Source organism: Thamnophis elegans, chromosome 2 (genome assembly GCF_009769535.1).
Source record: "Thamnophis elegans isolate rThaEle1 chromosome 2, rThaEle1.pri, whole genome shotgun sequence".
Classification (NCBI taxonomy): domain Eukaryota; kingdom Metazoa; phylum Chordata; class Lepidosauria; order Squamata; family Colubridae; genus Thamnophis; species Thamnophis elegans.
In genome coordinates, this window is record NC_045542.1 from 79,785,153 (window position 1) to 79,803,448 (window position 18,296).

General features: G+C 37.5%; 1 protein-coding gene across 2 annotated transcripts in view; it reads left to right on the forward strand.

Annotated features, from left to right (window-relative positions):
• PPP2R2B (protein phosphatase 2 regulatory subunit Bbeta) overlaps positions 1 to 18,296 on the forward strand; it is a 264,160-nt gene that overhangs the window by 4,456 nt on the left and 241,408 nt on the right. Inside the window, exon 1 of one of the 2 annotated variants that reach the window (XM_032210841.1) lies at positions 3,371 to 3,449. The exons of the other annotated variant lie outside the window; for it this stretch is intronic. Within the exon in view, the coding sequence (XP_032066732.1) occupies positions 3,371 to 3,449 (79 nt within the window). Of the gene's footprint in view, positions 1 to 3,370; positions 3,450 to 18,296 lie in introns of those variants that run through there. 2 annotated transcript variants of the gene reach the window in all.

Below are 18,296 nucleotides of genomic sequence, written 5' to 3' on the forward strand. Positions count from 1 at the left end.
AAGCTGGGTGGCTTACAATTGCATGGAAAGACAAAGAATGGAATTAAAAATAAAAAGTACATCCCACCTCCTCCTCTGCAATGAAAAACAGATAATGAAGGCCCTCCATATGGGTTCATCTTGCATTCCAGTCCAGTGCCTGGGCTATATACAGTATAATGAGATAAAGAGAACAAATCAAACTAAAGTTTGATGCTTGTTTAATTTAGTTCATAAAAGCGCTCAATATGTGGAAAAAGTAATTCCCTGCAAAAAGATTAGATTCTTCCTGTTTTTTCTCCCTAAGCAATGTATGGGTAGGTACTAAAGTCAGGCCTGCATATTTTTGGTTGCCTTTCTTCCTCTTCATTGCAAACTCTGAAAGCAATTAGAGAGCACAAACTAAAATTTCAACCTAAAAAATTTACGGGCAAGAAACTAAATATGAGACTCTGTTAGTTTATCAGGCTGTGGTTTTAAAATTTACCGCAGGAGAAAGATGGGAATTATCTATTATATATAGTTCCAAAGGGATTGAGACTATTTAGATAATGCTTAAGAGAGCTAATTTAAATCAATAAATTCATATTTTGTGGACCAAAAATACAATCCTACACTACTGCATATTTCATTACACAGCAAGACTGATTTTGTTGCTATCCCGTGGGATGCTATTGGATTAGTCTCTGGTATCTGATATGTCAGCAAAATCTTCTCAAACCCAATAACTCTGGTTTGAGATACAAAAAAATATGTCCCTTTGCATGCACAAATGTTCAAAGTGTCTATTAGATAGATAGATTTCTATGGAAGTTCTCAGTCATCCAGGTCATGGTTGTCCCAAAGGTGCTTTTTTCAAGAGACCACTGGACTTACTGATTTTTCTTTGAAGGCGTTTCACCTCTCATCCTAGCAGCTTGATCCAAGAAGCTATAGATAGATGATAGACATTCTATTTTTTCATTTCAATGAAATTATTATTCATGGCATAAAGTTTAGTATGCTGTGTGGATTTAAGATAATGATTCACTTATGAGAATGGGACTTGCTTCTGTACATATGTAAACAGAACTCTATGGGAAGGTTATAATCTTAACAAAATGTAAATAATTGAATTAGTTACTAGTTGGCTTCTGGGTCCAATTCAAGACACTTATGAATCCTTTCATGGCATGGGCCTGTTATTTGTAGAACTGCCTCTCCTTCAGAGCTGAGATGGCGCAGTGGTTAAATGCAGCACTGCAGGCTACTTCAGCTGACTGCAGTTTGGCAGTTCGGCTGTTCAAATCTCACCGGCTCAGGGTTGACTCAGCCTTCCATCCTTCCGAGGTGGGTAAAATGAGGACCCGGATTGTTGTTGGGGGCAATATGCTGACTCTGTAAGCCGCTTAGAGAGGGCTGAAAGCCCTATGAAGCAGTATATAAGTCTAACTGCTATTGCTATTGCTATTCATCGTTTCTATCCATCCTCACTAAGAGGCACCTTAAGACTCCCATCAATCAATGTGTATCATCTAGCAAAATCCAGAAGTGGGCATTTTTTGTTGTGTCACCTGCCCGTTGGAACATCATTCTCCCATAAACTAGATGGCCACAACTCTGTTGGACTTTCATTTATGCCTTGAAGAAGGGGAACAGATTGTCAAAGTCTATGAGATGGTTATTTTAATTGCTACTTGGTTTGTTTGTTTGTTTGTTTTTGCTTTGGATGCCACTTATGCATTTGACTTTGCTGTTGAGTTTTTTAAACTGCTATTAGTCACCCAGAATCATCATAGTGAGGTAGGCTGCCATAGAAATTGAATAAAATAAACATGAATAAATGATTGCACTATTATCCTATAATTCTATGGCATTTTCCCAGAGTATAAACTTAGTAATTTATTTCTCGGGTACTTTCTTCTCTACTGAGAAGTGCTATCAACCCATCCTTAAATCAAGAAAACATACAGCCCGAAATTTACTGCTCCCATTGCTGATACCTATTCCAAATCTCTAGCATTGCTGCTATGGTAATTCTGACAGTCCATTGGCACAGAGCCATCATTACCAGGTTTTTAGAGAGATAGCAACTGACCAGGGTGAAGTAGCTCTCCAATCCCAGCCATTACAGGGTCAGCTCATGAAATGAGTAGCAACGTATATAGATGTCTATGAAGGTTTTCAGTCATCCAGATCCTGGTTATGCCAAAGGTGCTTTTTCAAGAGACAACTGGACTTTTTTTTGAAGATGTTTCACTTTTCATCCAAGAAGCTTCTGAGCTGAAGAAGCTTCTTGGATGAGAAGCGAACCATCTTCAAAGAAAAAAACAGGAAGTCCAATTGCTTCTTGAAAAAACACCTTTGGGACAATGTGTATAGAGTATTTATGACTATCCTTGGATGCTAATCAGCTAAAAAAAACATTCATTGATGTTTTTAACTCTGTTTCACTAATGAGCCTGGAATGAAGATGAAAGAAATAAAGGCATTCCACAGTAAAGATGCTTCTGAAATACCTTGCGCTTTGCTGCCAAAAGGAAAGGGGGGAAAAAACCAAGGCAACATTGAAAAGATTGTGCTAAATAATCCTCCTCCCCAATGCACACGTTGTAAGGAATAAACTCAATTGAACTAACTACTTTTTTTAAAAAAAAGTAGCCTTGCACAGATGAATATTGGCATGTTTTGGTACAACAGGCATTGGTCTTTTGCTTCTATTGAATGTCTCCACCACGGAAACAAAAAGACACCTCAAAGTAAAGGCATCCTGTAATAAGAATACAAATCGTCCTCGATTTTCTTTTAACGCGCGACCTTCCTGAATTGTAGAGTTTTCCTCTTTTTCGGTTTCTGAGTTGAGGTTGCGCCCAGTCCAGCTGACATTGCGGGAAGTCTGCCCTTTACATGCAATGCTAACCTTGATGTTGACAGTCCTAAGAAGTCGGCCTGGCGGAGTCGTCCGCGCTTCGTTCCAAAATCAGCGCCCTGAAACTTGTCGTGGCAATTTCCAAGGATTTTGCACGCCCGCGCAGTGAAGCCGATCTTCCCCACCGAGAGCGAGCTTTCCAGGATTATCGCACGCAAGTCCCCTCGTTGCTTCTTGTGTATTTACCAGCGGAGGGACTTAGTCAGCAAATCCTGCTCGGAGGCGCTTTAGCCAATGAGGAACCTCGCCCTGCTTGCTAGGGGGCTTCAGAGTTGGCGCTGGACGCCTGCAGAAATCCGAGGCGGTCCTCGCTGGGGCTGATGGCAAAAATGGGGTCCGGCAACAGAGGTGGCGACTTAGCTCGCTCAGCAATTGGTGGGATTCCGTAATGCATCCATCATGTAGCCTTGCCTGCCCAGCCCCATGGAGCGGGAGGATTGTTTACCCCTTACTTTTACATAAATGCGTCTTTGCCGCTAGAAGATGAAATGCTTTTCTCGTTACCTGCCTTACCTCTTCCGACCGCCGAACACCATCCTCTCTTCCAGCTGCCACACCGAAGGTACCCGAGCGGAGAGGACAAGGGCAGGATGGGTGGGACGCGAGGTACGGCGCAGAGCCGAGGGGAGGAGAAAGTGGGAGGAGAGCCTGAGATCGCCCTTGGCAGCCGGTGCGCGACCGGGCTTGGCAGAGCTGGAGGGTGGCAGGGGTGGGGTGGGGATCCGCGATAAGATTTCGGGAATCTCGGTGTGGCCTTGTGGAAAATCCGCCCGCCGTTCCTCATCAAGGTGAATGGTGCACGATACTACTACCCTTCCAGGAGGGTCTTCTGGCGTTGGGTGCTTTTAGGCGATCGCGTACAAAGGTTGTTCTTAAGTTTCATGGGCTTTTAGGTTTTGCCTAGAACTAGAAGAAGAAACGGAAGAGTAAGAGTTTGCCCTCCAGTGGAAGCAATCCCGTTCGGTGTGTGGAAAGCATGTTTTTACACCGTGGGTTGCTTTCACTCAGTCCCTCCCTCCCTCATCCCTGACAATCTGGTGGTATTTTTTTTAAGATCTCTTGTACTGTAGAGGTGAGATCAGCCACTGCATATAGTACAGTAAGTTCTTAGTAGGATTTTTACATGCTAATGAGCAAAGGGTAAGTTTGACAAGGTTCTGGGGTTGGCAAATATCCGACTTTGTGTGTGTATGTGTTTGCAAGTTTTTCCTTCTGTACCGATCTGCAGGATGTATACAAGAGCAATATCAGGCCCTTTTTTAATGAATTGCCATTCATTCATAGTCTAAGAGTTAATGTAAAAAAGCTTACAGAAAATAGCACTGAAACGTTATCCCTCATACTATAAAAATGTTGGGTAACAGGGCCATTGATATTAGGCATGGTACAAAATCCTGGATCTATAATTAGTGATCAGTAGTATAGAAATGTTTCCAAAATGTAAGTTGTGTTAGTTTATATAAACAAGCCAAGTGAGTTTATTAAACAAGCTTAAATAGGACTGTGATGCTGCAAGTTAACTAATTAAAATGTAGAGCTGTAGTTTTCTATAGAGCATATTTTAATACTGAACTGCCCCTAATCTATGCATTTTAGATCAAAACACATTTTAGTTTGGCTCAATAACATAATTAGAAGATGGGAAAAGCCAATAGGATAGAATTTTAATTGTCCTTATAAAGGCCAAAACATGTAAAAATGTGCTTGAAATTGATTCACTTCAAAGTTAGTAAATTTGCTGTAAAGAAATAGGCTTGGATTATGCTTTCCTGCCTTTAATTTTTACAAGTAAATATTTCTACAATGATATGTTCTGTTATTACATGATGACCAATCTGCATCCTATAATTTTTGGGCTTTTTCTAGCGTTGAATATTTCTGAAAAAAAATTATTACACTCATTTAAGATCCATTTGTTTTAAAAAGACATGTTTTTAATGTGACTTGGTATGTAACAGGATTTCCAAGCATGTTTTAGATACCTATCTTGATTTATCTTAACTTGCTATCATTTCTGTTTGTTTTCTTCCTTCTTGTCTCATTTCTCATTATTTTGATAATAAACTTTTCAGGGAAGGCTCTGGCCTTTTTACTTCTGTGGCTCTTTCAGTCTTTCCAAATTTGATACTGATCAGATATACTGGATTAGCATATATCTTCAGGCTAATAGAATGTGTAAATTGCAATCCAATTCAATACAGCAGGGTACGCAATTAGGTAAAGTTAATGAAAAGGCCATTAATATTGATATTGCTGCAAAGTAATATTGAAATCAATGTAAACGAATGGCCAGATATTGACACCTGAAGGTAGACCTGAAAATATATTAAAAGAAAACAAAAGCAATGTCCTGATGAGATATCATGGCAAATTAATAAATAGAAAATAATACACATGGGTTTTTCTTAACTGATCTGAAGGAATGGGTAGGGAGGAATCCCTTAAAACCGAAGGCAATCAACCAGCTATCCCTATGAAGGGTAAAAGCTGCTTATTTCTTTCCTTTTGATGTTAAGATAACAAACAGTGGGAGAAGCCAGAAGATATGGCCACTTCTAAATTTAATATCGGAAGCAACTGGATATAGTATCCCTTGAATTCCTGTGAATTTCCCAGAATTGGTGTCAAATGGTGCTAAATAAAATAAAAGGAATAAATAATCAACTCTATCAAAACTGAAAAAAGGGAAGCTGCTTCAATCTAATTTGACTAGTAAACCATAGGAGGGAAGCAAATCAAAAATATTGTCAATTATTTTTGTAATTGATGTGTAAGATTACACACTTTTCCCATTTCTGAATTCCGACCATTGGGTCCAATATTTGTTTGTTTATTTAATCAATGTATATGGCTACCTGTTGTGGCCCAGCAGGAGCCGTTGGAGCTGCCACCAGACTCCAATAGCAGTAGCAATAATAGCAGTAGACTTATATACCGCTTCATAGGCCTTTCAGGCCTCTCTAAGCGGTTTACAGAGAGTCAGCATATTGCCCCCAACAATCTGGGTCCTCATTTTACCCACCTCGGAAGGATGGAAGGCTGAGTCAACCCTGATCTGCTGAACCCTGACTCCAACAGCGAGGGGCCCTATGAGTCGGCTCTGGAGGATGTAGAGAACCCTGGATAGGGTTCCGACTCTGAGCAGGGCGCAGAGAGGCTGGTTGGCACCAGGAGGCGCCTGAGCCTTGGACCAGTGGGGAGGAGACAAGGGAGAGTGATCCGGACACCAGTAGTGAGTTGTTCCTGGATGCCTGGCACCGAAGAGCTAATAGGCATCAGGAAACAGTTGCGCAAGTACAGGAAGTAATTGCACTCAGCTAATGGTCATTAGGCTCCTCTCCAGATTATAAAAAGACTGCTTGTGCACACGCCCCCCTAGCAGAAGTCAACGCAGGAATTAATGTCAGATAACATTATTGTGAGCTTGGTAGGCTGGATTGCTGCCAAGCCTTATCTGTGCTGGATTGCTGCCCAAGCTTGTCTGCGGGTTTGATGCCAAGGACCTGTCTGTCTGTTAATTAAATGCCGTAACTTATCTTTGGCTCGGAGTGTGTGTTGGTGTGGGACGAGCGGCGGGGTCAAAACAGCTACCCATATCATTACAATACTGTGATTCTGAGTGCTAACTTAATACCAGAAAACAGCAAAACAAATCAATGAAAAAAGAAATTACAGCAACAGTCAGTTGCTATATCATATGTCAGAGATCCAAATAGATCATTCTGTCTTATAATTGATAAACAATAAACAAACCAACAAATCTCTCCTAACACCAGGTTCAAATATCTGAGGGAAGAAAAACAGGTCTGTAGTCACTTATGAAAGACTAACAGGGCCATTCTGCTCTGTTGGAATGCTGGTCTACAAAGCAGATACTAAAGTGCTGCTCCTGAGTCCCAGAAGATGACATTGCTTAAAGGAAGAGACCAGGAACATGGCCACATTGTCACTCCTGGTGGGGTAAGATAACAAACTGGCATAGTAAGTCCCTATAAGTAACTTTGGCTTTGTGCCATGCAGACACTAACCATCATCTTGATGGATGGTTTTGAATTGCAATCTAGAAATTCATTGGAAGCCACTGCATTTTGTACAGAAGCACTCAGAACTGTTTGCACCACCGTGTTCTGAACCAGTTGCAACTCTTGAATGTTCTTCAAGTGCAGCTCCATGTAGAACATTCTGGCTGGCTCAGGAATTCTGGGAGTTGAAGTCTACAAGTCATAAAAGGACCAAGGTTCCCTGTTCTGCAGTAATACTATTCTATAGTAATGGGTGTATTCTCATGACTAGGGTCTCATCATCCAGAAGCAGATGCTATTGGCTCAAAAGCTGAACTGGATGAAGGCCCTTAATAGTTGCGACTTGCTTCTGGGTGCCCTTTGTTGGGATTGAACGGAAGCCCATTCTTCTCTAGCCAAACCTCTAGGCATTGGGAAATGCCTACTGGTTGACTTGGGGAAAAAATTATAATTGGACTTCTATGTTATATAAAGTTTGTTGCCACAATTTATTGCCTTTATGCAGCATATGAAACCATAAACATTGCATTATGGCATTGTGCAACTATGAACCATCTTGATATAATCAAGTGGATTTTTATTATTTGTTGTAATATTTTTATGTTATTTTATAATGGTTTTTGTTATAGCATTCTCTTGTAAACAGCTTGGGATTCTAGAGGAAGTGGCATAATCTGGGCATAACTAAATTAAAATACAAACCTGCAGCCTCAGATTTATAGGGGGGGGGGATACTTTTGAAAGCCATCCAAAGTTTTGTATGAATTTGATAGGATTTTTACTGATGATTGATTTGGCAGGAGTTGTGTCATAATGAAAATTGCATTTGTATAATAATTTGCACCCTTTGAATGATGATGTCACAACACATGAGATAATTGCAGATTGTGCTCAATGCACATGTTGCTCATGTTTTCCTATGTGGTAGCAAAGAATTCTATATGTTGGGCTTGTCCCTTCATCTTCATGTTTGGAATCATCCAGCAAGGGCCCATTTTGCCTAGATGTCTTTAATGCCTTTGATGTCAGATTTAAAATAGCCTGGTTTTTCTCCGAATCCAGAAACCTTTTCTGTATAGAATTCTGTGAAAGAAAATGTATATCTGATTAATTTGAAATGTTCATGTGTTTTGAAGGTGTAGCATTTTCTTTTAATGGAATGTTTGGCTTTCTGATACAATTATCCTAAATAAAATGATACCAGACCAAATAATGAAGTAATACATCACATGTCTGATAGAGATTGATTTATTTTGATCAATCTGTGCAGACTTAATTCAAATCATGGGATGATGATTATCTTTATTCCAAAACTATGACCTAAGACAGGGGTGTCAAACTGGCAGTCTGTGGCCGGATATATCACGTGCAGGCCCATCCCAGCTCTGTGAGGGAAAAACATGAAATTTCACATGGCGGCAATGTGGTGCCAAGACTGTGGCATAAGATAATCACTGCACATGTTGCACATGTATGGAAGCAGTGAATCTCAGCATCTTAGGGGAAATCACACATTTGGGTAGACCTGAAAAAAATAATGATGGCTTATTGCATAACTTACTGATTTTTGCATTATAGTTGTGAAGTGATAGAATTCCACTATTGATTGCCAAATTTTGGAAAAAAGTATTGTTTCTATATTTTATTATTTTATATTTCTCACTGGCACAATACATTAAATTATGCAAGAATACAGACAGCCAGGGTACTATAGTAGCGCTGTAGTAAGGCCTTGCATTTAGAAGATCCAGATTCAAATTTACCCATATGCATAGAAACTCAGTGGGTTTTCAAGGTTAATTTTTAGCTAGAAAGATCAACATTCCACCCCATAGTGAAGACTTGTGGAGGAAAATTGGAAAGTGTAGTTATACAGGCTTGACCGCCTGTAGGAAAGGTAGACTATAAATCTAACAAATAAATAGATTAACAGATTAACAGAGTTGGAAGATACCTTGTAGGTCATCTAGTCCAACCCCCCACCCAAGCAGAAGACCCTACATCATTTCTGACAGATGGCAGTCCAGTCTCTTCTTGAAAGCTTCCAGTGATGAAATTCCCACTGTCAGATAATTTCTCATTTCTAGGTTGAATCTCTCCTTGTTCAGTTTCCAATATTATTCCTTGTCTTGCCTTCAGGTGCTTTGGAAAATAGCTTGATCCCCTCCTTTCTGTGGCAGCCCCTCAAATAGATGGTAGATTTTCAATTGCAATATTCATTGTAGTGGAAGAGTCCCTAAATCCACGTTGTTGAATTGTCTAAATTAAAACAAATATATAAGAGGTATTCTCAGATTTAGTTGAAATTATTAATGGGTAGTACTCAAAATGTCACAGGTGATGGGTTTGTTTTGTGTTTTAGTGTTGTGTTTTAGTGACAAAGTCAGATATACACTTAATTTGGTAATACATTTTTTTTGCAAGTTTATGAGTTTTAAAATTGTCATAATTGTGGCTTAAAATAGCTTTTGAATTCTTTTTGAATGCAGAAATGATCTCTTATGCACACACAAAAAGGCACAAATGAAAATATACAAAATGACTCATGAGAATAATTGGAGTTCTGGGACTAAATTAATCTCCATTGAATAGAATGGGATTTCCTTTTGAATTAAGATACATAGGAACAGATTCAGCTATATTAAGAAGAGCACCTAATAGCAGGGATTCTTTGCTCAAATCCATCTTGTGTACTGTTGCGCCTATTCCTAGCTTGGGTGGCAATAACACCTTAGCACATCCATGGAAGTTAAATCCAAGTTAGAATTCCATATGATATTCATCTATTGCTTGCTTCAGCTGCTTCTGTAATATTTTGAATGTATGAGTTACTGAGAAAATACTTCTGAAAAAATGGGGCATTGATAGACATAAAAACATATTTCACTTGCATGAATGCAGGAAAATCTTATCGGTACTGATATATCATATGCAGTGGTCTTTAGCAAATATCTGTATGGGCAAAATCCAAGTTATATGAATATTCAACAGTAAAATAATGCTTGGACAAACTAATGCCAAACAGCTGCTCAAATGAATAGATGGATCTTCATAAATTTGCTTTCCATTGTCTTCCACTTGTAGTAACTGCCAATAACTAGATCTCATAATATAGCCTTTTTATTATTTCAATGTGGCACACCTGGAAAGAGCTAGAATAGCACTGTAGCTATAGAATGTGTTGCAAATGTATGTGACCCCATTCAGAGCTCTGTAGTATTCAATTACTTAGCTGTAAATGTTCTCAAATAGTCAAAGTTCTATAAAGTTCTAATGCTCTTAATAAGTGCATGTTGCTTTTTTAGGTTTTTAAGAGTAAGCAAAGAACCAGAAAAAAGGAAAAACGTATTTAAGTTCAAAAACAGAACAAAGCTCTACTATTTATATAACAGAGAAATATTCCTGGTGTCATTTTATAGCCAACAGATTTTGGATAATAATTCAGTCAAGAAGAAGATAGCAAGAAACTGGCTTTGTGACTTTGTGGAGAAAAGATTCTAAAAGTCAAGATGGATGCAAATGTAATTGAAACTCCATTCCTTCTTAATATTCATTAACTGCATGCAAAAATGGGTAGGGTTTTCATGATTATTTTTAATGCTTTTTCATGCATAATGCTACTTGTTTGCGACTTAATTGAAGGTGTGAATTTAACAAGTGCAGTTTATCCAGTAAACACTTACTTAGTACGTGTAAACCTAGTGACAGTTTTAAGAGGGTTTTATGAGAAGAAAATAAAGCAAATTATCCCTGCAAGGCTATGTTTGTTTTATATCCCACCTCTTATTCAGGATCAGAACGCTTGGTAGAAATAATGAGAATCAACTCATTAATTACTCAGTGTAAAGGAAACAGTTTACTTTTAATTTAAAGTAACATTTTCAACTGTCAACTTTGGACTTGATTAGCATAAAATGTTGAGCAGCTTAGAGAAGTTTTTAAACATCAAAATTATTCTTCCCCAGAATTTTTCTGACACATTCATGCAGCTGAATTCTATTTGAAACAATATTTATTCATTGAACTTCTGGAACATTCTGGTTTAAAAAGAAAAAAAAAGTACCCTCACATGATAATAAATGTGTTAAGAATTGCTTAGGTCACGCTTTTTAAAAATATTGCTGAGGACTTCATCAGATTGCAGGAGAAATAAAAAGACAAACAAAAAAAACACATGCCTAGTAAGAGTTAAAGTGACTTCTGCAGCAAAATTTAGGGAGTCTGGATGAGATATAAAAGTAAGCTGTCTTTAATTTATAGAGCTCCGGAAGAATGGAAATGATGCTGTGGCATTTCAGCTGGCAGGTCTTTTACTCAAAAGACCCTATTTCAGATTTTTCCCTAAGGGTGGGTACAACAGTATTCATGCTTTCTTAAGTTGTCTGGGAAAAAAGGAAACCTAGGCAGCACTTTAAAAAAAAGTCAAATTGTTTTTCATACTGAAGTCTCAGTTGCTGGGTAAGGGCTTTACAGGGCACCAATTGAAAAGTTTTCTTCTTCACCTGCCAATAAGGAAAGACAAAAGAATAATCAGAAACAAAGCTAAAGGAGGAATTAAAATATACCACAGTGTGTCTTGATCTCCCACCAGTTCTCCAAAGCCTGGTTAGAAGATGGGTTCACTCACTGTACTACATCTAAATCAAATTCTATAATGATTTCATGTGACTGACTTCTATGCATTTCTCGTGACTCAACATCAATTTCTCTGTAGCTTTTAACTAATTTATAGCAGAAACCTGAAGCATTTAACTTCACTTGGTTCCATTTCGAATGCTAAAAATTTATCTTTAAGTAGTTAAGTAAATACTATTTTAAAAAGATGATGCACAGCAGAGTGACCAGGTTTTCAAAGCAAAAATCTCAGTGACTAAGAGATATTGACAGTTTTAGTGATTAGCCAAATTTTTGCAGCCCAGATCTTGAGAACCTTAGTGTGGTGAGAACTTTGGATTAGATCTGGGGAAGTTAATGTTTAAAGCCGTCTTGGAAAAAATCTGATGGCATGCGTACGCAGAGGTGGCACACAGAGCCCTCTCTGTGGGCATGCACGTTGTCACCCAGCTTCTCTTCCAGGTTTCCATGGTGCGCATGCATGTGTGGCCAATCTGGACTTCGTGCAAAGACCAGCTGACCATTGTTCAGGGGCGTGCAACGGAACCTGGAAAGAGAGCAGCTGACGGTGCGGCATGTATGCCGGACCAACTGGCCGGTCACATGTGCAGGATGGAACCTGGAAGAGGCAGCTGGCTGCCACATGCAAGCGCATTGGCCAGCTGCTCTCTTCCAGGTTCTGGTGCTCTCCGGTGCATGTGCCACTCAGTGCAGAAAAAGGTTAGCCATCACTGTAGTCCTAGTTTATCCCTGATAAGATTATTGGAGAATAAAATTGAAAGTTATACTAAATATGTTATTTTAATGTCTGGAAGAAGGCTAAATATATATGTAACAACTACATATATCTATATATATAGTTGTTACATATATATTTTAGCCTTCTTCCAGAAATTAAAAATAACATTATATATGTTATTTATATATATAAATTTTATTTAATTTTTGCAACACTGGGTGTCAAATATGAGGAATTTCAGTGCATTAATGCAGATATCTCTGTAGTAACTTTGAAAGGGTTGATATAAAGTACCATAATTCAACACTTATTTGGCATGTTTAATCATAGTGAAATGTTTGCAGCAGGACATTTAATTGTGGGTTAAATTGTGCTCAAAAGTATTTATTTGAAGAACTACTTAGAACTTGCCAAAAGAAAAGGCATTTCACAGCTACTAATTAGGTATACATACTGATTACTCAGGTGGAGTTTTCAAATTCTCAATTTCAAGAATATATTTAAAGATTCTCCTTAAAATATAGTTTTAAAGTACTATGTGCTACAGCTTCCGTAATTATTATTTAAATGAATCTAGAGGTTGTTATTAGACTGCAATTACAGGAAATAATCTTATTCCAAAAAGATAGCCTTGTCATGATATTATAGCAAAAAGAGATCTAATGGTACTGAAAATTGAGTATTTATATATATACACTGAGTATTTATTAATACTTATAGGCCGCCCTTTCCCTGAGGGGACTCAGGGCGGCCTTACATAAAATGAGGGGAGGGGATATACAACAATAACACATACAATACATAAAGTAAAATAATAAGCAACATTCATCATCATTCAGGTGGGGGCAATTATCTTTGTCCCCAGGCCTGACGGGCTAGCCAGGTCTTGAGGGCTGTGCGGAAGGCCTGGACGGTGGTGAGGGTACGAATCTCCACGGGGAGATCGTTCCAAAGGGTCAGAGCTACCCTTTGGTAGGGTAGGATTGGTAGGACTGGGAATTCATTCATTCATTCATTCATTCATTCATTCATTCATTCTTACTTCATATTTCTTAACCACCCCTCTCCCTTAGTATTAATCAGTATTAATCAAATAAATACTTTGGCAAGTATCTTTATGCATATTAACAGAGGGAGAAAAGAATAAAGAGGCCAAAATATGATATCTCTACATATATATCTACAGTATGTAGAGGTCAAAAAATATTATAAGTAAAGAACGAGTACTAAGCACAGTCCAGCAGCTACTAGAATTACAGTGATGATAATACATTTGTGAGTTGCTCTATTCAACATATTTTGAATAAAACCTACCTTAAGGGAAACACAGATTTATAGGAAAATTCTAACATTTGACCTGGTCACTTTAAGTGTTCCAATAATTTTTTAAAATAAATAAGCATAGTATTTTGTAAGTTTGATATAATATTCCTAAAATTATCTTAGCCTTTGACAATGTTATTTTAATACTTTAATACAAAAAAATGTGTATTTTGGAATAAGGTCCAACCCTGTGATTGAGTGGCAGGAACCACCCTTTAAAAACAAGGTAAGAATAAAGATCTAGGCAAGACAAGATGAAAATATTTTTGTTTTATTTAAATTTAATTCAATTATTATGCGATATATATAATATATATAATATTTTTCTTTCTATTCTTCACATATTATATCCTGTTTTGCTGAAAATAAGACCTCACCAGAAAATAAACCTAATCGGCTTTGAGTGCATGCGCTAAAAGAAGCCCTCCCTGGAAAATAAGCCCTCCCCGAAAATATTGCAATGCATCAGCTATGAGTTGATCATGCTTGCCGCCTCCTGAACCTCAAAAATAATAAGACCTCCCCGAAAATAAGGCCAACCGCTTATTTCGGGGGTTAAAAGAAAATAAGACCCTGTCTTGATAATTTGTTGATAGCTTTTAGAAAATCGTGAGAGTGCCATCAAGATTTTTGAAGGAAATAATTGAATATGCAGATTCAGACTTTGCACCTATGTTTAGAGAAAATGAACAAATCCACTTTAATCTAATTTTTATTTAAATAAATTTACATTATACACACACACATACATATGCACACATAGGAATAAATAAGTATTTATATGTGTGTATTCTGAATGAGTTAAAACATAAATGTCTATATCTTCATCAGTCTTTAAAGAGCTATACATGTTCATTTTTATATAATTTTCAGATTATGAGCTTGTTCTGTTAAATAGCAGATTGCTCCTTAATATCAGATCAATTGATGAGTAATCTAAGTTAAAGTACAGTCTTGTGCTCCATCACTATGTTAATATTTCAGGACTTCTAGATTTAGAGCAATCCATGAAGGTTCAGATGTGTGTAGATAAGTACAGGAAGAAATGAGAATTTTCAGTTGAAATTGAAATAAGATTGAGAGTTGAAAGTTCTGAATGTAAAAAGTTCAGAACAAACAACAAAAATACAAATGATGATAGAGAAGTGAGAAGGGAAAAAATGAATGGGAATGAATGGAATAAGATACTAGGTTGTATAAGGTAATGTGAGAGTGCTGAGGATAAATCTGGGCTTTAGTTGTGCTTATGGTATTCTGATAAAATGTCAGGAAAGTCCAAACAGACACACTAACCCTAAAGGTATGGAGTGTGTCTGCATATATCTCCGAGCTGATAGCAATAGTTAGCTTATAACCGCTTCATGAGGGCTGTCAGCCTCTCTAAGCGTTACAGAGTCAGCATATTGCCCCCAACAACAATCTGGTCCTGATGGATGTAGACAACAGTATGTTGCCTTGCAAAATATATCTGGATTAGAACTACCAGGTTTGAATAAGATAAGGTGGGGGTGTACCATAAACCTGGGCCCTCAGTTATGCTTATGGCATCCTGATCAAAATGTGCCAAAACTGATCCTGACTTTACAGTTATCATGGAATATTCCAAGAGTGTTGGTAGTCAGGTTGATATCATAGTTTACACTGCCTCTAAAAAGATTTACACCAAAGTTTTAATTGATCAAAGCCATGATGGGTGGCAAGGAAGAACATATTTATAGGCCCATCTATTGAAGATAAGTCAATTTGGAATGCAAGGAGAATAATGTTGAAGAGCATACAGAAAGAAGAGAAAGCCATAGTAGAGTGAAGTTGTTTGGAATTAATTTGATGCAAGGAATTGAAAATTGTAGGAAGTAGTGCACATGACGCTGTAGAGGTAAGAAATTGCTTAGTGCTTATTTTTCTAATATACATGCTTATTTTACTATGACTTCATCTGTATCTGAGTATGGAGTGCTTGTAACCAATAATCTGTTTGTAATTTGAGTCTCTCGTTCCTGTAAAGTATAGTAGATATAGACTCTGTTTGACAGTGAGAACTGTTTAGCCTTGGGAAGCCATTGCTACTTATCCTTTGTGTGACGACCAGGCTCTGCAGATCCTTGAGAATAATTAATTTTGATATGAATATTGGGTTCATGATCTCAATTGAGTAGATGAAGAACTGAGATGAACCTTGCTGCAAAAACAGTTGAGAAGGGAGACAGAGCTTTGACATTCATGAGTTTTCTCTCCAGCAAGCTGGAGGTTTAATTATGAATGAAATGGCTCAAATTTATATCAGGAAGTATCAATTGGTGTGGTACATATGAAACTAGGAATCTATAGGATTAGTGACAGTTGCATATTAAGTTCCAGTAAATGGTAATAATGGAAGAAATAGATACAGGTTTTAGAAAGAATTATATGTCACTCTGAGTGACTGCAGTCCAAGTATCCTAAAGGTGATATGAATAGATAAGTAGAAAGAAAACAGCGAAGAAAAAATATTATTATGACTGGTCACAAAATCAGCCACATGTTTAGACTGGATTTGGCATTTTTGTCCACTTACCAAATCTTTCCCAAAGGTCTGAGATAGAATTGCTGTAGAATTAGACTGCCAGAATTTCTGCTAGGTGGAGTGGTCATATGCTTAATGACTACATTGTTTAATGATGAAGGTGCTAATCACAACTGTAGTCATTAAACGAGGACTATTTATATAGGTTGAATAAATTAGAGGAGAATATGAAGCCTTGTTGCACTAGTTTGCTAACCTAGAGATGATCTGTTTTCCATATTTTGTTAGATGGTTTCCTGGCCGATATATAAGTTTCTCTTGAGAATATTTCTTCCATTGAATCAATTACTATCTGTCCATTGGTGCCCTTTAGTATACCAATTTGAGGTTGAACCTCCTTCTAGTTCATATATCTTTTGAAAGATTCCCTTGTTTTCTATCTGTTTCCATCTTCAGTGTCTTTACAGATGCTATTGTAGTACTACTTTCTACCTCTTCTAACTTTCTGAAACTCTTTGTTAATTTCTTTCTGAGATTTTGTCTTTCTTGGCTTCTCTTTCCTTTTCTAGGCAATTTTCATGGTTTGTCCTGGCATTGAGTTTGCTTTCTTCTCTTTTTTCATTTTGGCGATGTCTTCATATTCATCATTAAATTCATATCACAATGACTTGCCCATCCTCTTGGCATATCATAGCAGGACCTGGGGTGTAAAATCTGGTTAATAAAGTCGCTGTTTAATATTATATGTAAAAGCAGCCAATTTGGTTTAATGTATTGGGGGAATCCAGACAATTATGGTTTATATAATAAGGCTTAGTTTAACAAACCTGATTAGGTAAAATATATGAATATCTTATACCTATAAAATATCTGAATTCTCTTGCTTAAAATGTTTAAATCTTTGAACTGTACAGTTCTTACAAGCTAATGAATAAGTATGTGATCAGAGGGAAGTCCTGCTATATATTTAGAGAAATTGCTGGTGGAGTAGCTTTTCAAGCTGTTATAGATGTGGTGCACAAATCTATCTCGCAGGAACTCTTGCCTGAGTGTAACTTTTATTTCAAGTGCTCATAATTTGTCTTTTTAAAATTACTGCTCTTGTGAATTATTTGGTCGGGGAATGACAGGTATTTAAATATTATGATCTTTTCATTCCAGGGCTTGAGCATAAAATACTAAGGAGGAGCTGAATAAATGGACAGAAGCCAGCTAGCTGAATGAATGTTAGAAAGACAATCTTTCTTTACAGGTCTTCAGCAAACAGAGACATCGGCAGTTCAGAATAATTTCTCTGAGCTTAAAATGAAAACAATCAATTGAGTGTTTTCCAGAAGTCACAGCATCAGTTTCTCCTCAGGCTGCTAACCAGGATACGACATGTTTTCATTATCCCTTATAGCAGGGGTGTCAAACTCTCGGCGTCATGTTGTCATCATATGACATATCACGACTTTTCCTCCTTCACTAAACCAGGCGTGGGGTAGCCATCTTGTTACGCATCTGGCCCACAAGCCATGAGTTGACACTCCGACCTTATAGAAATGGATAGAAATTTAGAAATAGGCCACAGCTAATGCTAGGAATACAGAGAAGACTTTTTATCTTTAAAGGAATTTGGTGAAAATAAACAACACAAATTGACCCTATTAACCTTATAGAAGACTATGATGTGTAAGTTGTCCAAAGTTACAAAATCCATAATATTTGTTAGTATAGTGGATAAACTTAGTTTGTAATATATGGCCTTATGGCTGATTGTATTATGCAAGCCCAACCAGTTGTGATTATTTTGGTAAAACGTGGTTCTCCAACTTGTAGCCAGCCTTGTATTCTTAAAGGCAAAACGAGTCTTCATAATTGACATTCATATATTGTTTTAAAAGTACTTCAAAGCGTTTTTTGCCCACTCTTCCATCAGCAAAGCTGCCAGGCTGCCTTTGGACTGTTAGAATAAAATAGGAAGGGGGTTATTGGATTTATAACCCATGATTATAAAAGGCCTATTAATCAAAACCACATTTTGTCAAAGACCGATCCACGAAATGGAAAGCAGTTGGTGATTTTTTTTTTCTAGCTTAGGCAGGAGCAATAAAAAAGCAGAGCAATGTGTCAGGTCATATTAACTGCTGCCCAAATAGAATACCTGGCCAGCATTGTTGCCAAAGCTGAAGAGTGGATTGAAATCTGAAAGCAGATGTTTAAGCC